The sequence below is a fragment of the Agelaius tricolor genome, unplaced genomic scaffold (genome assembly GCF_023055355.1).
Source record: "Agelaius tricolor isolate 1412-34295 unplaced genomic scaffold, bAgeTri1.0.p SCAF_10, whole genome shotgun sequence".
Classification (NCBI taxonomy): Eukaryota; Metazoa; Chordata; class Aves; order Passeriformes; family Icteridae; genus Agelaius; species Agelaius tricolor.
In genome coordinates this window covers 912,801-933,351 of record NW_027269270.1, presented here as the reverse complement: position 1 = coordinate 933,351, position 20,551 = coordinate 912,801, and the positions used below count along the sequence as shown (strand labels likewise).

Here is a 20,551-nt window from a genome sequence, read left to right as displayed (position 1 = left end):
AAGTCATTTTTAGCTGTGATCAGGTCTGACTCATGTAAAAACTGTCACCTCCCCCTAATGTGCACCCCTGAGGGCCAGGGGTCAGTGAAAGGCCCCTGTAGGAATTGCCAGCCCTCTGCATCTGCCTCCTTTGCTCATAGCATGGCTCATGCTGGACTACCAAGGCTGTGTAACCCAGTACTGAGTGCTTTTTAAGAACCCCTTTTGCAATTTGGATAGCAAAAAATTGATGGGATGGTGCTGAGAGTTGTTACTCATAACTGTATGAGCATGCAAATAAGTAGATGGTAAACTCTATTTAATTTTTTCATTTCAACTGTGATAAGGCTGTCTAGAATGGAGAAGATGAAAGCCTAGGCAGATGAGCATCTCAAGCAGTGAGAAGTGTGGGGTTTCATTGTAATGGTTGAGTTATTGTAAGGAATGTCATAAAGAAATCCTGAAATACATCTTAAAAACAAGTCGTGTTTTCCAAAACCACTCCACAACCTGCAATTCTCATTCTAATGAGTCTGATCACGAGCTTTCAATTGTGCTATTCAATTCTGAAAAGAGCATTTCACAGTGAAGAACAGGGGCTGTAAAAGCTGTACGTGCACAAGTTTGTTCTTCCAGGTCATGTGGCTTTAAGAGTTGAACCTCCATAATTAACAACAGCCTGTAACTCTTCCTGGCTGAGTGCCAGATCTTATCATACACTTGGCCAGTTCATTGTCTTTCCTGCAAGGAAAATAATTGCATATAGGTCTGAGTACTTCACCAGTTCTCAGTAACATAGATGGCAGTTCCTTTTTCACAGAAATGGGCATTTTCAGGGAAGGTAGCAGTTAGTAGTTCCTTTCTTCTATCATGTGTGGTGTGTGTTTCTCTTTCTCTGTCCATCTGGAGCTGCAGTCACTGAGTCTGCCCAAGACAGTTTAATGTCACAAGCACAAGATAAAGCAAATGTATGAGGAGCATCTCCTTGAGGGCCACCCTGCTTTGCTGAAGGATATGAAGATGCTGATCTTGATATAACTGCTCAGATAACAGTTTCTTCTTGCCCTGGGAAGGCCCAAGTTCATCCCATGATCACACTTCAGTGGTTGCATTTTGACATCTGTGTTGTCAAGTGGTGAGATATCCCACCTAGGTGATCAGGTTTACATGTTAGAGCTATCAGGTCTCATTTTCAGGAAGCAGAAATTTGTAAGGACTCTGAAGAGATTTCAGTGGGAGAGATAGATCTTGTCATTAAAGTATCTTTTGTGTGTGAATTAAGTGGAAAAGTAGTGATCTCTTCTCGTGAAAGAAATAATTTCATCCTGATAACAGCTTAAACTCTAGGAAAACAGAATACAGGAGAGAAAAGCTGTTGGAGAGAGTTAGGAGCCATCTGGTTCCCTGCTTGCTGTATTCAAACCCTTGGGGTGTTGTGTGGAAAGCAAAGTTGCAGCACCCTCTGAGAAGCACAAAGTAGACAGTGTCACACCACTGTGACACACAGTAACCCTCTGTCCAGAACTAATGGCAGATCCTTCACACTTAATTTAGCTGACAGTCAAACTCTTGACCTGGACTTGTGTTTTGCTGAAAGCTCAATATGTTGTGGGACAGGGCAGGAACCAATGTTTTGAAAGTCTCTGTGTTTACCTAGAGTAAACAGTGGGTTGCTTTTTTCCTCAAAGTTCTGTAGGAGAGTCAGACAATGGAAGATCACTGTTTTGTGGGGAAAAAAGAAGCACCTGTGAACTATGACTTTATAAATTCTATAGGAAAGGCAGAACTTTGAGATTCAGGAAGCTGCTGCTTCTCTGAAGTCTTGACTTTATGAGGCATCCAAGCATTTTGTTGTTTATTTCAGCAGAATAAAGATTATACCTGCTATCTCTGCAGATGAAATCTTGAGCAGTTCATAGGTTTTACAGGCTCTGAGCTCTGCTCTTCCCTCATCCTGTTGAATTGATAATGTCTGCAAACTTTCTCCCATCCATTGCACACACACTGAAGGCAAAGACGAGAGGCTGTTCTGACTCGAGCCCAGGCTGCTTTCAGTGGAAACAGAGGCACTGTTTTATGTGGTCTCAGAACCCTTTCACCCACTTGATTTACTTTTGCTGGAATGTAGATTCCAAATCGTCATCTATAGAAGTGCTTGTCGCTGCTGAGTTTCAGCTGAAATTAGCCTCTATTTAAAAATCTTTTGCAAGTGTGTGTCTGTGTGTGTGTGCCAGGACTGACTCATCTTGTAGAAATTTCAGCTGCCTGATCTTTCACAAATTGGGATTAATTTTTTTTCTCCCAGATTTTTTTTTCCCTAGGATATCAATATCTATGAGAGGTTTCCAGTTGGGTGAATTTTCCTGTATTGTTTCTAGATTTTTTTTCTCAGGTTTGGGGTGAGAAATCCAAATGTGATTTAATCATTTTTTCTTACCACTGGCAGTAACTGTGATGCTGTCAGGGTAAAGGAGTAGTTACAAAGGCCCATTTCTTGAATATTTAGCTTTCTTCTAGTGAACAGATCTTGTACATCTGATTTTTTGAGTCATAACAGCCATAAGCACAAAATACAAACATGCCAACAAGCCATGTAGCTTAGACAGCTGTCCAAATATTTATGCTTGTGCCCCTCAATCATTAACATGTACAACTGAAATGCTGAACTAAAGTTCAATTACAAATCCAAACCCATTGAGAATTTTTCTTGTATCCCTCTGTAAAATTTTGTGTCTTTGACAGATGGCTTAGTTAACCCCAGGCAGCATCTTCATAGCATCTTCATCTCTTATGGGTCCTGGGAGATGTTGGTGGGTTTGGGGCCCCAGCTGTCCATACAGAGCCTGCCTCATTCCCTGGTTTCAGGGGGATTTGGCTGAGGCTGGGGTTCCAGCTGAAACCCCTCAGAGAAGGCCAGCACAGTCTCTGTAATGCTAGCCATGATCTGATTCAAATGTGACAGAAATACAGATTGATGCCTGGGGGTCATGATTCTGATACCTGTGGAGCAGGAGAGAGGGCAGGTCTGGTGGGTTTTACTGGGATCCATCTCTCTCTTTCCCATCTTGTTTTCTGCTTTTCTCTTTGGTGCACTGGAATGTGGTATCTCAGGTCCTCAATGCCCCCTCTCAGAGCAGGGGTGAAGGCAGCTGTGGTGGCTGCAGGGAAGGTGTGAAGGATGCTGGAAATCTCAGGCTGTTTTCTCCAGAGGGATCTGGTAGGGACTCTCTGGGTCACTTGGCAGCTGCCTTTTCTCTCACACATCATCCTTGCTTTGATTGCAGTTGTGGAGGTTAAGGTCTGAGCCCAAGTGCTCTGCACTCACCTGTAGGAGCAGAGATCTTTGAGAGACAGAAAAGAAGCAAATGGAGATTGGTGTTGGTTATTGCAGGTCCCCATGGCTGTGTTTGCAATGACTGTCCCCAGGCAGCAGCTGATGGGAAGCTAAGCAGACAGCGTTCTGCAGCGTGACCGATGGGCCTTGGCAGCTGATGGAGAGCTCTGCAAATGTCACTGAGGCTGCAGTGTCCCCAAGTGCTGGTTGGCTTTTGCTCTCTTGCATGACTTACTGGCAGAAAAGCACACACCTTTGAGAAATGGAATTATGGCGTGGATGCAGTGTATTTGTAGCCACTGGAAGAGGATTGGGTTGTCAGGTTGGAAAGTCCATTATCAGCTCTGAACTTCCTGGGTTTCTCATCACCCAGCAGAGGCACATCCAGAATAACCTCCTGCAGACCTCTGGATGTGTAGCAAAATGCCATTGCTGGGAGATAAATGGTCAGTTCACAAGAGATTGTCAAGCTGACATCTTGAAATATTCTCTCCATTTTAGACTGACAGGCAGGGACTGCTCCCTGTCCCTGCAGCAGGGTGGGCATGGTGCCATCCTCCTCCAGGCAGTGGCAGCAATTTCCTAAGCACAGACATTGAAATATCTGTGTTAGCCTGGCAGAACGTTGGGTGAGTTATCCTTTGGGTGGGAACACCAGAGGTTTGGGCCTTCCTGATGATGTTCAAGTGAGAAGGGCAGCTCCAACCTGCAGTTGTGAACTTGAATTTGGAAAATTCCATCTGGACATTTTTGGGGTGCTCTTCAGTGGCTGTCTTCTTTCTTCCAAGCACAGAGCTGCAATTTCTTCTAGCTATTGGCTCTGCCAGTGCTTATCCTCTGCTGCTGCCTTGATTTGCCTGCCCTTCCCAATGACTTCTCCACTTCCTTGTCCTCTCCCCTTCCACCTTGGCTCCTCCCAGACCTATCCTCATTGAAAAAGTCCCTAGGTGATGCTCAAGTATTTGTCTCCTGCATCAGCACAAGTGTGGAGAGGTGGGAAAACAAACCGTGCTCTTGCCCTTTTCCTCCACACTGTTAAAAAAAAAAATTAAAAAAATAAAAAAAAAGCAGGAAAGGTGAATTTTTTCCTTCCAGGGCAAAGTTTTTGCCGACTTGAAAAGAGCCAGGATTTCATTGCTAAAATTCTACGTTATTTTTCTCTCCCCTGTTCCCTGCCACTATATCTTAAGTTCATTGCTTTGTTTTGTCCACAAATCACCTGTAATCCTTCAGTGAAGGTTTTTGTATCTTGCTGACTTTATGTCTTCTTGAACAGTGCTTTGCACAGTAGGGACACAGCTCTAGCAGGGTTCTTCAGGGTGTAATCAGAGCCCAAAATATATGAGGGACTGTGTAAGCATAGCATTATCATGCACTGATCCTCAGCTCATTATGGAAAACTTTACTTCAGAATAGTGGCACCTCCTTCTCCTTTGGTAATGCTCTTTAAAATGTTTTATTAATGCAATTACCTGAATTTAACTGAGCAAAGCAAGGCCTCTCATCAAAAGGCACATGCAGGCAGGTTTGCAGCTCTCAGCCCCTGAAACTCAGTGTGTCCATCCTGATGCTGGAGAAAAGGAGGCAGTGAAACCAAAAAGGGATTCCCTACCCCCCAGAAGTGTGCCAGAAATAGAAATTTCTGAACAGAAATAGAAATTAAGTGGTGTAAACAACAGCCTGGCTCAGGCCACCAGGTATCCAGCCTTGGAGTGCAAGTTTATGAAATATGAATGGAGCACTTGGGATGGTGCAGAGTGTTACTGGTGGGGTGGTGCTCTTAGAGAGCATTTCTCTGAGAAACAAGAGTGTGCCAGCCCTGGGTGGAGAGGGCCCCCATTTTAATATTGGCATTTTTCTCTCCAAGATGTGTGCAGCAGGCTTTTTTTTTCTACTATGACTCAAACAAGTGGGGCAAGTGGGGCTTTTTTTTTTTTCCCTTCTTGTGTGTTCTGCAATTTCACATATGGCTAGAAAATCATAATACAAAAGAAATTTCAATAACGTGCCTGTGCTTTCATGAACAATGCCAGCTCTGAAGATAGCATACAGCCATTGAAATCAGACAGGGGAAACAGAACATCAGTCAGATGGAAAAGTATGATTTATTATCTCCCTCCTGGCAAAATTACAGTGACAATGTCTATGCAAAGGAATCTAAAATTACTGACTTACTGTATTTCTGTCATAATTTGTACCAAGAAAACATACTAAAATAGATAGGCCTGTCACATATTGATCTATAGTGAAACCTATTTTTAAAATTATGCTATGAATTTAGCTACTGATTCTGTAACATATATATCACATTATGCACAAATATATTGTTACAATAGGTGAAAGAAGGTGGGCTTTATTCAGAATTTGGCTAAAAAAATCCATGGAATTTTCTTCCCTACAGCACAGTAATACATGGGAGGCCTCAAAAGCTCAGAGCTCAGTGGTGCTGGCTGTGCCACACACAAACTGTCTCAGAGCTCCCCACTGAAATGGATGAGACCTAAAACCTGAATCCCCACAATTCAGAATCAGCAGGAACTGAGCACAGGCCCCTGGTTTTAGTCCCAGTGCAGAGCTCAGCCTGTACATGCAATCCCAAGGGATTGGTATTTCCCCAGTAAATATGACACAGGAATTAATGTGTGCCCAGCATTGGGACTGCCAGAGCTGAGGCTGGGCTTTCAGTGATCCACTCCAGCAAATAGCCCATCAGCTCTGCTGGCTTCCAGAATGGGGGCTGTCCAGGGAGCTGCTGAAGGACAGGGGATATCTCTGCACAGCCAGTGGAGAAGCTCTGGCACTGCCCTGCCCTCCCTCCAAGGCTGCTGGAGCCTTACTGTTAAGCAAATGGAATATGTAGTACCTGCAGGTGTTACCAGCTCCTTCCAAGAGTGGTAAAATCAAGTCTGAGGCTTTATTGTTGTGGCAGACAATGCTCAGTGGGGCCAAGGAGAAATCTGCTCATCCCTTGGCTCTCCCAAGCTGTTTGTCTCTGTCACCCAGGCTGTTTCTGTGGGGCTGCTGAGCAGGAGGTCCTGGGGTCATCAGCTTAGGAAGAAGGATGATGACATCCTTAGAAACATTCACAGCTCATTGGTGAGAAGGTTTTTTAGGAAACTGTTTCCTGCTAGAGGGAGGGGAAGTGCAGGTATGTGTTTGTTGCCACTGGAATGTGCTCTATGCAGAATTGCATTAATTAAAAAAATGCTCAATCAGCCAATTATTCTAGTTACTGTTTTAAAAGCTGTAATTAGATAAGTTATGTAGTGACAATGCTCAGTCTAGTTGCAAAATAAGGATATGTGAGGCTTCCTTACTGTCCTGTGGTAATAGCAGAGGTAATTCTTTGGGAATTACAGTAAAATCAGTGTACTTGGAGAAGCAGTAGGGCTGAAACAGCTCCTGAAAGCAGGGAATCTCTCCGTCTGTTGACTGTGGTCATCCCAGTCAGCAAAACTTTCTGACTGAGGGTTAGCCTAGTGTGCTCCCTGTGTAAGCAGAGCCCAGTGTATTCTCTCATCACAGATAACCCATTCAAACCTGTTTTCAGTTCACATCCTTCCCAGCCTGTGCTCTTAACCAAATGATGACATCCCCTGAGGGGCAGGAGCCTCCCTGGCAGCTGCAGAAGGAGCAGGACCAAGGTCCACATCTCCTCCCCAGTGATTGTCTGGTTGTATTATACCTTCCTCCATAATAGAAACTAGAATATAGAATTAGAAATAGAAATAGTGTTTTATCAGTACATGGAGCTGATCTCACCACCTTCTCCCATCTCTCAGTGTGGACAGAGAAGGAAACAACAGACTTGGCTATAGGGAAAACACGTGTAAAAGGGATCACCTTTCTGACCAGGACCTCTGTTCCTGTCTCCCTGCTCCAGGAGGCTTTCCCTAGATAGGGCTCCTTCATTGCAAAAGCCAACCAGGAGGGAATGGAGAGCAGAAAGCTGCCAGCTGGGCTCACTTTCCTTGCTGACATTAAAAGGAGCTTAACAAAGGTGAAGCACACACAGACATTTTGTCCGTGTCCGAATGGGGCTGCGCTTCACATGTTGGAGCCATCTGTCATATCTGTAACCTTTCAGATGGAGTCCCTTTCCCTGGGCACCGGGCATGTCTGAACTAAAAAACCATTGTAATCCAGTCATAAAAATTATCAGCAAAGTGACAGAGCCCCAGGGTAAGTGAGGTGCAACTATTGTAAGGAATAAAAGGAGACATATATCAGAGCAAAGAGAGCGTTCTCACGGAAGAAGTGCAAAGTCATGTTTTTACAGAAAGCTGTGCTACTGCTCTCGGGGGGAGAAGCAACCACGAGACTGCAGACACACAGCTCTGGTGGAAAAGGGGCCAGGACTCGGCTCAAGGTTGTCTCTCTCATCAGCTAATGGAGGAGTCACTCTTCAGATCCAGCCAGGCTTCCAGGAGCCTTTTAAACTCATCAAATTGTGTGGCACACAGCAAATCTATGAGCACAAAGCTCCTAAAGGCATCACAAGCCTGACTCATCAGATGTGGGCCCAGGATGCTCAGGATGAGGTGCATCTTCTGTGCCCCTCATCTCCCTTTACTGATCTGTAGGGCTCCCCAGGAATGTTCACAAAAGAATGGCAAGGTTAATGTTGTTTGTGATCATGGACAGGCATGGGAATGAGGAATGAGGGGAAGAGAGGAATACACAACCTGGAGGGGTTAGAGCATCCTTGTGCTCTTCCAGCTCCAGAATCCTGGCCTGGTCCACCAGCTCACTGGAAAGACTCTTGTGTTCACAATGTTTGTGTGTGATTTGAGGGCTCCCTTAAAAGCAGGATCTCAGCATCTGTTTCTGCTGCTTCTTGGAAGCCAGGTGCCTGGTTTAGCCAATCTGCAGTGTGGTGCAAGCATTTTTCAATTTTTGGATGGCAAAGTTGATTTGTATTGCTAGGGCTCCACATAAGTAGGATAGAGCTCCAATTTTTTCACTGCAGATAAATTATCTAATGACTTAATAGTTTTTTCCTGTTGCAAAGTCATTTGCAACCTGATGGTGTTTTCACTGAGTGTGCTTGTCTATAATTACTCAACATATTGTTGATTTGAGCAACTTTCCACCTATGGAAAATCCAGGTGGTTACAGTTTTTTTAGTATAATTGATATTGTATCTCTACTAGCTGGCTGGATGATTTTTATTTTATTAAGTAAGTGACAAAAATGAGAGAAATTTTTGCACTTTGAGGGTTTTTGTATTGGCACATACAAAAGAGCCATTTACCAATTTTAAACATAAATTAGATGGTTATTTGTGCACTGCTTATAGTAAAAGCCAAGTGAGCAGCTCAGAAGAGAAGTGGGCAGGTTTCAGTCCCACCTTCAGGTGGAACTTGTTCACCAGCTCCTTCTCCACAAGTTTGGCACCTGCAAAATTTCTCAGCTGAAAGCTCTCTGAATTTTCCTGCAATCTTCTGCTAATCTGTCTGAGATCACAGGCAATTTCAATAACAATGAAAATGATTCTAATTTCTCCTCCAGGAGTATCTCTGATGAATGCTATCCCAGTTCCTCTTTTATTCCTCTCCCCTGGTTTATGACTTCCTACCTCAGCCATAATATGGAAGCCATTTTTGCCTCCAAATTTATTCATCAGGTCCTTTCAAACTTTCTTGCCTTTCTTGCTTCCTGCCAATAAATTCCCCACCTGAAACTGTAGCTACAGAGATCATTTCCATCAGGATTGCCATTGTCCTTAGTGTCATTAAAAGTTACAGCTCCTCTTAAGATGTAAGTGCCCAATTTGACAGACGTCACTCTGCATCACTCTGCTTTTCCTGCTGTTTTGTCTGCATGGAGCAGGATGCCTTCAGTCCAGCCTGTCTGAGAGATTCTCTCTGGGAGTGTCTTGAAAACCTAAAGAGGGAGGGATTGTCAGCAGCCCTGGTTTTCAGTCTTCCTTTTCTTGGAGCCCAGCACTTGCAGGGGGTGGGACACATCCAGAGTGTGGGCAGGAGGTGAGTGTGGGTACAGCTCATGGATCTGAATCTATGGCAGTGATGCCTTAAGTGTGCAGAGCTGCCAGCTGAGATCCATTGCATCCCAAACCACCTTGGCATCAGCAGAAATGCAGAGGGTGGCACTTCCTTTTTAAGGGGTTGGCACTTCTTCTTCTAAAGTGTTCTCAAAGGGGAGAAAGCATTTCAACTCCATAATCAGTAAAACTGGCAAGAAAAGCGTTTTTTCCCTTTGCAGTATGACCTAGAAGAGGAACATCCTTACACACAATGTCCTTTTTGGTGTTTGAAGGAGCTGGGAGCTGAAATGCCTGACTTTGGTTTGCAGTGGTACTGAGAGTCCCGGTATCTCCTCTGCCTTTGCTCTGATGTGATGACTCCTTGGGTTTCCCCAGAGCTCAGAGTCAAGCCCACTGGCTTAGTTTTGTGTTTATACCCCTCTTTGTGTTCCAGTCAACCAAGCAGATTGCTCCAGTCATTCAGGCCATGTTGTAAATTCACCTGTTTGACTCTGAAGAACACCACAGGCCTCAATAACAGTATTCAGTGAAAATACTTGGATTGTCTTCCAATGCAGCCCCTGCACAATGATCAGTAGGTGCATTGTAACATGATTAGATGTTGTGAACACTTATTTTGTTCCCCAAAAGAAAAGTGAAGTATTCCTGATACAATGGCTGTGGAGTCTGTGTTGCTCTGCACAGTCTGGTTGGTGAAGGGCTGCTGTGTGTCAGGCAGCACGAGAGCCTGGTCCTTATGCACCACTTCATGGGACCTTGGCAATGAGATAAAGCCTTCCAGGATGGAATTAGGGCACATCCTTGTGCAAAAACTCTTCAGGCTTAGCTGTAGGAAGGAGGGGAAGAGAGCAGCACAACAAATCCTGATTACTGCATCGCAGGCTTTGAGCAGCCTGGCTCCAGCAAAGATGTAAATCTTCTTCCATGAGGCTGAAAACCCAGGTACAAAGAAAATGCCACACAGTTCAAGGCCATTTCTTGGAAAAGTGAGGAGAGGTCCTAAGTGTTAGGAAATGGCTGTGCTAAACCTGCCTGGAGGAGCTGGTGTCTAAATTCATGGAGTGGAAGGTCTCCAGCAGTAACAGTTTTAATGACACAAGATCTACTGGCTCTTGAAATCCTCAGGTGCCAAATAGCATGTTAATCTTGGAAGGCTGCTTGGAAAATGAGCAGCATTTTCCCAGCTCCTGGAGGGGTATGAGCCTCAAACCCCAAGTCTGAGCAAAACCAGCTGGGAGAATCCCAACTGATCACAGGGAACTGCAGCCTTAAAACTTGGTCTGAGACATCTCCTGAGCTGGGTGACTTGGAAACCAGTTAGCCTGGTGAATGTGGCAGCAGAGCAAAAAGTGAGGGAAATGGCTTCTTATTGACTGACAGAACAAACAGGTGAACAAAAAGTATCAGTCAGATGTCATCTTCAGGGTTTTTAGTTTGTCTTAGGTAAATCACTCGCTCTCCACCTCTCCAGAGCTGTTGGTGTAGAAGCAGCTAAGAGTGATGGACAAGCAGACAGACAGAGAAATCCTGATTGCAGGCAGGCAGGAGGAGGGCTGCAAAATGATGTTTCACAAATACAGATATGCTTCCTTCATTCACTCAGGGGAGAGTATTCCCTACTTGGTGAGGATATAGAAAAGTGAGGACATAGAAAAGCCTTTCCCATGTTTGGGGCAGCAGAGGGGTGGGCTTAGGTGCTGTGGCTATGGCATGAGGTAAGGGAGAAATCCAGAGATGAGGTTCAGTAAGTACTTGCAACAAGAGAATTCCTATGACTAAATGGCATCACTGAAGCGCTTCTTGCAAGGTCTTGCCTAAAATCTTGAAGTTTTGTGTGTCAGTTATTGTACCAGTGATTATATCAGCTGCCATGGTCTAAAAAAAAAGTTTGATTCAGATCTCTTCAGCTGTAGAAAAACATAAAGGAGTAGATTTAAACATTCTGAGTTCTGAATGCAGATTTCCATGTTCTTCTCCCCACCTCTCCCTTATATTTGGAAATAATCAGTTTTGTAGGCTATTGCTTAAAGAATTGTTTCATCATGTGATCTCTCTGGATGCCCACCTTTTAGAGGACTTTTAGACTTTTAGAGGGCCTGCTCACAAAATAGACCTATCAGAGGTCTGAAATATGAAATTTCTACGGGTTTTTGAAACCTTGTAGCTGACTGAAGAAGGACCCACGTGGTGCCCAACCCTGTAAGAGAGGAGTAGCTGGAGGATGTTAGCAGTCATAATTCCTACCTGTGCTGGCACTTGCTTCCAAAAAGAGGGTGAAAGCAGTGGGGAGCTGGTGTCTATGGGTGCAAGAGTGAAGGTCAGGAGGTGGGGCACCCAATCCTGGTTGGTTTCCCAATTTCCCCTGCTCAGGGTGTATCTTGTTTTTCATTCTGTTGGCTTTGCTGCCTTTTTCATGTGTTTGTTTATATCCTCTATCAAGTTTATCATTATGTGCCCGTGCACATAAAATCTTTATTAGCCGTGTGTATTTTCTATTCTCTGTTCTAATTTCCCTTCCTTCTTGCATTGTTAACAAACTCTGCTGATTGCAGATGTTTCCCATTTGACAGCACCTGAGACTCAGGTTTTCCAGGCACACAACAGAGGGAGTGCTGGCTCCTTCCTCCGGCCATCCTGAGGTGTGTGATGGGGCCATCCCACAGAGGATTGCCCAGGGACTGAACCTGCCCTCCCAGCCAAACCTGGGCTCACAGTCCTCCTTGAGATCAGTAGAACAGAAGAGAACTAGAAATTGGGCTGTGATCTTAGGGGTGATTATGAATGTGTTCTGCTGCTCCAGTCTTTTTGAGTGACTGGCTGAAGGAGAGATTAGGGTCAGTGCAGAACTGAGAAGGTCCCTTGTGCCCTGTGTGCCCCATTTCAGCTGCTGTTAAAAGGCCCTGAATATTGGATAGATGTTGGCCATGTCTGCTTCCCACCAGCTTGGCTTGACTTGGCCCCTACCCTGACAACAGCATCCAGTGTATCACCCCACTGGCTCTGAGGGTCACTGCTCTCACCCCCATGAGGAGTGGAGATGGGCTAAAAAGAACTTCAGTGCTGCACTGGTTTGGCCAAGTCAAGCTGCTCTACTGACTGATACCTTCTACAGAAGGGCCCAGCTTGTTCCTGATAGGCCATTTCTGAAATCATATTGAGCAGTGCAGGACCATGGAATGGTGTGGATGTTGTATCCATGTTGTGGCTGGACATCAGGAGCACCCTTTCCTTTTGGGCAGGGGTCAGAACGTTTCTTCACCAACAGCTCTTGAAATGCTGCCTAATAAATCCTTCCCTAGAGAGTTTTCTAAGAGATTATTCTGCCTTGGACACGGGAGTGAGTAAATTACCATCTTTTTGTGATCCTTTAGTCTTAACATTCTTTCCAGAATATCATTTTAAGGGATGCAAATAAAGCATTTGCACTGTTCATGTGGGACGGTGTGCTCTCTCCTTCCTACTCCAGAAAACCCCCTGTGTTTCTTCAGTGTCCTTCTTCAGCAGGGATGAGAGTTCCTTTTCTGGAACTGTTCTTTGAACTTCAGTGGCTACAAAAGTGTAAACCACCCCTCTTTCATGGGGGATAATCTTTAAATTGGGAAACAGGAAACAAAACTTAAGGACATCTTCTGCTGGTTGCCTGTTCTTCACTGGCTCCCAGTTTGTCCTTTTGCTGCTTAGGCTTCCTGCTGCCTGTACCAGTAGACAGAGGACGTTTTGGCCAGTGTCCCAGAATTGTTCCACAAGAAGGGTAGGACCAGGGAAAGTAATAGCTTGGATGCAGAGCCTGCAGACAACAGTTTCAAAATGCTCAATCAGTGGGCCTGGGGCAAAGTCCTTTCTGAACAGGCAGGGATTTGCAGATCAGATCCCAAAGCACATCCCATGGAAGAAAGTGCCACAGCTCTGATAAACCAAGTGGACAGGAGGGCAGGAGTCTCCCATGGTGAGTGGCCCTGACAAGTGACCAAAGCACTCAGATAATGGAAGATCCTGGTGACAAGACCAAGTGGCTTGACCTCAATACAGTGAGGAGGAGGAGGTGGCAGGGAAAGGTCTGGTTCATGCCAAAGCAGCCTTTTCATCTGGTAGCTTAGGTCAAGCCTCTAAAGGGGAGAATGATGCCTTAAGTTTGAGCTTTTATATTTTTCAGATTCTGTGCTGCTTTAGTGTGTAACTCTGAGCTTCATATCAAGTGTTAGCAAGTTCTCTTCACAGGGTAGGTACAATCCTTTTCCAGTTTGTCCAAGGACAGCTGTTACAAGCTCCAGGCCCAAAAAGTATAAACAACACTGGACTGAAGAGAGAAAAACAAGGAGGATGGGACTTTATAGCCTAAAGCTGTAATTGGACAATTAACTCCAATATGCAAATGGACCAGAACTTAAAAAAGTGAGAGACCTCATGACCAGTTGTCCATTTTGTGACCATTTTGATGCATCTTGGGTGTAGCCCTGGCTGGGCTCTTGCACTGCCCAAGGTGGATCCATTGAGGTCTTTTAATAAATCCCTGCTTTATTCTTTAACTCTGTTCTAGGTCAGCCTTCTCAAAGCATCAGTTCACTGTGTTCTGCCAGGGTGTGCTTTCCTTCTCTAATTGTGTGCAGCTCTTGCTGCTTGGAAAGCTACTCTGAGCATCAGGCAACATCCTGCTTTGTCACAGTGTCATTTTCAGGCTGCACCACCAAGGCTGAGGCAGGAGATGTGTGTGTCATGTCTCATCTGCTCAGCTGCAGAGTCGTTCAGGGGCAGCTTCTGCTTGTGCTGATCCTCTTTGAGCCGTGGATTGGGCTGCAGCCCTGGAAAAGCATCACTTATTCCTCAGCATTGCAGCCACTGGAGTGGTGAGGATGGGTACAAGCCCTGGAGGAGACGTCAGTGAAAGCTTCCACAAATCACAAGATCCAGTTCTACTGCTCCTTATAATTAGTGATTAAAATGAGTAAAAACAAAGCAGCAATTTTCTTATTGATCCCTCAGCAAATAGCTCTGTCTGTTTTCTTCTGTATTGTTTCTTCCTATTAAATAGCCTTGAATAAGAAATGTCAGTCAAATGAATTTAGATTCCTGGTGCTTCAGACAGAAATCAAAGCAGGATTGAAAGAGGAACGATAATTAGAGAGAGGAATTCCACCTCCACACACTTCTTCCCTTGCTCAAGGAGTGCTGATTTTATCTAAATTGCCAAAGCCATGAGCAAATGAGAGGTGATGGGAATTATAGACTGCAGATGCTGAGACAAAGCAAGGGAAGCTTTAATTAGTGCATTTTAAGGTAGAAATAAATTTCCTGGGAATAAATTATTCAACTCAAGACACATGGAGCTTCTTCAGAGGTGAACTGAAGAGCTTCTTACAAGCCACAAACAGGGCTCACAGGTTATATCTATCTGTTGAAATGAGTGACCCAGCACTGAGGTCTGAAATACATCAGGATGAATCTTTCTTTCTTTGCATCCCACTTTATTTTCTAATATTGAGTAATATTTTTTAATATTGAGGAATTCCCACAGCTGCAGATTCACATAAAGCAGAATTTTTCCCAATACCCACATTTACTCACTGAAATGTTAGTGATGGATGCTGAGAAACTGGGAGTTACATATCAAACCTACTGGCACTGAAAGGAAGTTATTTTCCTTTCAATTCTCCTCTTTTTCTCCTTCCTTAGCTCTGCTGCCATGCTTTCATGACACTAGCACACACATAAGTCACTGGGAGCCTTAAAACACTGACCTTTCTATGTTTTCAGCAGATTTTCACAGCTTTTTAAAGATTGAGACAGTAACAACTCTGTGCAATTTGGAGGTGGGTAGAGTTTCCTGGCCAAATTGATGGTGCTGAAACAAAACCATTTAGCTGGGTGCTTTAATCCCGAATTCCCTGACTCAGCAGAATTACTCAGTCTCCTAATTATTTTTGTATTTTATGTGAGCCAGTTCTTGAGCTCACAAACCTTGTTGAAGCAAGCAGGAGAGGGGCCAGGCTGAGATCTCATGGTTGTGTTACAGGAGTGCTCACAGACCCCTGAGGCAGGTGCTGCACAAACACAGAATAAAATGAGTTTGTCCCTCCAAGAGCAACACTGTTCACCTCTGCTCTGAAAAGTAGGAATGAAAACAGCCCAGGAGGCTGGGGGATGGACAGGCTGTCCCAGCAGCACCCTTCCAACAGCTTGGGGGTGCCTGGCACGGGTGGTGCATGTGAGAGATGGGCATGGCCTGGAAAATCCTGTCCTCCCTTCCTGGAACACACCACCACTCAGGACCTGCCACAAATCCTGCTCTTCTTCTGGCCACACGTGTAAGGTAACACAGATGGGTACAGCAAGGTACAACCTAGAGGCTGCAGCTCAGGTTTTTGGCAAAGGGAGCCAAAATCCTCAAAGACCTGGCACTCTGCATGGGAAAACAAGGCTGGCTGGTGTTTCTGATGGGGTGGTTTCCTATTTCAGCTGTTGCTCTTTTGTTCCAGAGGTTAACTTGTATCAGCCATGATGAATGGCTCAGTCAAGGGGTATTGAACGCTGATGTGTTTATCTTGTGCCAAGATGGGAATGTTGCAAACTTGTGAGCTGCGGGAGGCCACGGGCTAATTTGAGATTTGTTCCTAGCCCTCGCCATGCGAATGGTGTCGCTGCGAGCCCAGCAATGAAGTTCACTGTGTTGTAGCAGACTGCGCAGTCCCCGAGTGTGTCAACCCGGTCTATGAGCCAGAGCAGTGTTGTCCTGTCTGCAAAAATGGTAAGAAAGAACCGTGTTGGCTTTAACAGAGATACAAAGGAAACTTTTGATTGAAATGCTGTTACTGAGGTTTGCTTCCTTTGGCATGGGCTGGTCCTTCTTCTGGTGCTTGGGTTGTGGGGTGAACATTTAAGCTGCCCTTCCTGGCCTGTGTCTTCTCCTTGAAGCAGATGGAGTGGCTGGCTTGGCAAAGATGTTATGGGATTGAGTCCTGATGTCAGTGATTGTTGTTTCATTTCTTTTTTATTGTCTCAAAATTAGTCTAATGGAGAACCAAATACATGAGAAAAGAGAGGGCCTTTGTCCCTGCATTAACAAACCAATGGTTATTGCCTAAGGCCAAGGGAAGACTCACCAAAATCAGTGGCAGAACTTTTCCTGTGGCCAATAAGACACCCCCCAACCCCAGAAGAACCCCATTGTTAGTTGTGTGCTGGAGTCTCTGTGTAGCACTGGCCCTCATTGTCCTGCTGAAGTGATTTCATGAATTAGATTCATCAATACTTTCAAGGAATGTTTTGGAATGACTGAAAGTACCTCTTTGGAAAAGAAATCTGTTTCCAAAAAGGTCTCCCGGGTCTTGTACCACAGCCTGTACTCACATACATCTCTGAAACAGCACCTTTCTCCTAAAGTAGATATGAAGACAGATTAAAAGGTAAGGCAGCTGCACATAAACCTTTTCACAGCTTTCTAAACATGTAAGAAATGGCTACTTGGATTCATCTCCTTGTGTTTAGAATTCACTATCTGTATATATTTGCTCTTACATACATCACTGCTGCTGGACAAGAGCAATGGTTGCTTTTGTACCTAAATGAAAATGTTGGTAAAGAGATAACATTTTCAACACATTTTCTGCTCTGTAAGACAGAGTAAAGGCGAGGAGTTGGAAATATAAAATACTTTTACTGAAGGAACTTGAAAAATTAAAAAATGTTTGGAAAATTACGCCATAAATATTACTTGAAATCCTGAGGTTTGTATGTGTAGTTTTGTTCAAAAATATTTTGTCAGATTTTCATTGAGTTTTGTGTTTCTGTTGGAAAGCAGAAAATGTTTTTAGGAAATCTCATTGGTTTGTTTTTATTGCTGAAGTGCAGAGGAGAGGTTTGTTACCCAGCTCTGTGCACCACCTTTGCGTACAGCCGTGTTTGGGTGTGAGGTTTCTCATCACACTCACCAACATTGGTGTCCTGGGTTGGTGACTCGGGGGTACCCCTGGCTGTCCCCAGGCCTGTCACCGAGCTCAGACCCACTGACACCCCAACAAACACCTCTGGAGCCTGTTTGGCCTCTGTGTTCCTCTCTTGTGTAGGGCACCATCCCAAATCCCCTCATTTCCAGTGGCAGCACATCCCATCCAGTCTGTGTCACATCAGTCCCACCTGTGAGCATCCCTGAGCTTCCCAGGAGTGCAGGCTCAGGGGGGCTTTCACAGCTCCAGGAGCTGCTGCATTTCCCCACCACGGCCATTTCCCACGTGGCCCCTTTGGGGGTTGGTGGCTTTCTGTGACGGTGGTGACCAGAGGTGAGATACATCTTTCCTCCCAAAACAGCCAGGGGGAAAGGGAAAGAGCAGCTCCTGCTGGTAGGACAAGGACAGGAGGAAGATCAGCTGTGTGCTGAAGGGACTGTGGGACACGGGGAAGTGATTGGAACCCTCACAGGGAAACCAGGAGGCTTCATCCATGGTTTTACCAAATCTCTCCACTCCTTTCTTTGCTCATCTCTTGGGTATACACATAAAGCTCTACATCTGAGACCTGTTTTAGGCAGGGATGTATTTCCCACCATCCCCTTCAGGGCAGCCTGGATGCCTTGGGAATCCTGGGCTCTGGGGCTTGCAGCACAGCTCAGCCAGGTGAGGGTCGTGGCTGCTCCTTGGGATGGAGGAGCACGTCTGCATGGCAGTGCTGTGGGGGGAGCTGCACCCCTCCTGGTGGCCCAGCCTGGCTGTAGGGATGGAGAGCCCTCAGCTGGAAGGGCTTCCAGCTCCTCCTGCTGCTGCTGGGGCTGACTGGCTTAGAGTTGGCCCAAGCTGGCAGTTTTGGCTGTGTCCTTCACAATGTACTGCAGTGATTCCCACAGTGACAGACATTGGTAGGCACCAGGGCAGTTCCTGTGTCGTGGGGAATCTGATGATCAGAGTTTGTTACTGCTCCTGGACGTGGCTGAGTGTGGCACACACCATTCACCTTTCTCTTACTGTCTGGGAGATTAAAATGGAAGTAGCAGCCATTTCTGTGTCCCTTCCCATCTGAATCCCTCTGACACATCCTAATGAATGAGGAGCACAGTGTTTTCAGCTCTGTGTTCATCTTGAGACCAAAATTTTGTCTTTCAGCTCTCCACTTCAGCCAGTCAATTAAAGCTCAGTTTCACAAATGCATGAAGATAACACAAGCTGACAGACCCACTTAAATGACTGAAACACCCCCTTTTAAATTTACTTTTTTCCTCCCATCCAGTAGCTTTTGTCTTCTGCCAAAGTGGTGAAGACATAGTGCCATGTTCTGGTGTGATGAAAAGATTTTAGTCCCTGTGGTTGTAATTTCAGACTGACAAACAGAAGAGCTCAAGGGATACAGTTGTTGGGGGGGGGGGGGGGGGGAGTAACCTCTGTGGTGCAAATCCTCAATTCAAAACCTACCCCTTAAAATTTTGGTAAGGAAAATCCTCATTTTAGGTTAACCACAACCCTGGGAGCATGGCTTGCCTGCTTGTTTAGTTGTTGCTGCTATTAATGAGAGAATAATTCTCTTTTCATACAGTCAGGTAGATTTTCATAACCTTATTCATTATGTTCTGCCAAGGGCAGAAGTGCTGTGATTGAGTGAGCACTGGCACAGGTTGCCCACAGAAGCTGTGGCTGCCCCATCCCAGGAAGTGCCCAAGGCCAGGTTGGACGGGAATTGGAGCAAGCTGGGATAGTGGAAGGTGTCCTGCCCATGGCAGGGGGTGGAAGGGGATGATCTTTAAGATGCCTTCCAACCCAAACCAGTCTGGAATTCTGTGATTCTGTGATAATGCAAAAAGCTGTTGATTCTAACATTCCTGGCCTGAAAATTCATAGAAAGCCAATACCAATTTCTCTCCCATCATTTAAGAGCAGTCTAAACAAATGGCTTTGAAGATTTGTTCCTTCTTGGCCAAAGAAATGAAATTGTTATCTTGTGCCTCACTAATCACAGCAGCTCATTCAAGGCTGGCTGTTCCTGGCAAGGGATCCCACATTCCACACCGAGCATGCAGATTCACTGGGAGGCTCCAGTTTGGGGGTGAAGGAGGCAGAGGACGTTTTCTCCTTCATGTCCTATCATCCAATTTGTCAGAGTGGATTTTAAGGGCGATGGCTCCAGGTGCTGTGCAGCATTTCTGTCACAGAGATGAAAGGTCACTGGATTTCACGTTTCCTGGTAGTGACAGACCGCAGAATTATGGCCTCGAGTTGTTCTTTCCAGTCCCTGTGACTCCTCCAGACAAAAGTGTGTCACTGCTGTTAACTCCCTCCTGTGTGGGATCTCAAGTGGCCTGGCACTGTGAGAGTCCAGCTCATGGTGCCACCACCTCTGTCCCTCCTGCCCCAGCTTCTGCTGCAGTTCTGTGAGAACATCTCCCCACTCCGCCTGTGCCAGAGCCAAAATTCCCAGCGAGGTCTGCATGGCCAGGGCTGCAGAGGTGCCTGTGTGGTGCTCCTGGGCCCTTCTCTCCTCACCCTGTGCTCTTGATTCCCAGACCTCTGCTTGCCCCTCCCCATAAACCCATCCACTGCTCTGGGGTGAGCCCTGGTATTGGGGTGTGTGTGTTTTAACTCCCTTTCTGTGCATCACTTGGAGGTTGCTCTTCCCATTTCCTTCAACCCTTTGGATGTGGTCTGGGAGCAGGGGATGGGGGGAATCCCCACTGGATCATCCCTCACATCCCCTCATCTGCTTTAATCTGTGATCCAGATTAAATGGGTTCCTCTGCTTTGCCAGCTCCCAGCAACTCTCACCTACTGCAGTGCACAAAAGGAGAAATTCCCTGTGCTTCATTTTCTTGAGGGATGAACAAAACAAATATTATATATTTTTGGGTTGGGGTCTGGTTTTGCCTCTAATTTAAGTTTTGTTGTCACCAATCCTCAACAAAAGAATCTGTTGCCCAACGAGCCAGATAAAAGCTAACATGTCCACAGTGAAATATTTCCTGGCAAGTGTGCTTACTCAGCCTGGGCTTCTGAAGACATTTGTGATGGAATACTGGGCAGCAGGAAGACATTTTGTAGATAATGTGTCACTGAGTCTTTAATTAAAGTTTTAAATTATCACACTTGATACAGATTTCCAAGTAAAGAGGCTGATCCTGCCATCCACACACAAGCAAAAGATCCCTTTGACCTTCAACAGATTTTACATTGGTAAAATAGCATGTCTTCATGCAAAGCTCTTGTGGTAATTTATTATAATGTGGTATAAATATTAATAAATCCCTACAAATATCTTCA

At 45.3% G+C, this 20,551-nt stretch overlaps 1 protein-coding gene across 2 annotated transcripts in view; it reads left to right on the top strand.

The window, feature by feature from the left end:
* VWC2L (von Willebrand factor C domain containing 2 like) overlaps window positions 1–20,551 on the top strand; it is a 46,419-nt gene that overhangs the window by 3,834 nt on the left and 22,034 nt on the right. For both annotated transcript variants that reach the window (XR_011680308.1, XM_071434329.1), the window contains exon 3: window positions 15,933–16,062. Coding sequence is in view for 1 of the 2 variants with exons in the window: in XM_071434329.1 (XP_071290430.1) it covers window positions 15,933–16,062 (130 nt within the window). In the remaining variant the exon portion in view is untranslated. The remainder of the gene's footprint in view (window positions 1–15,932; window positions 16,063–20,551) is intronic.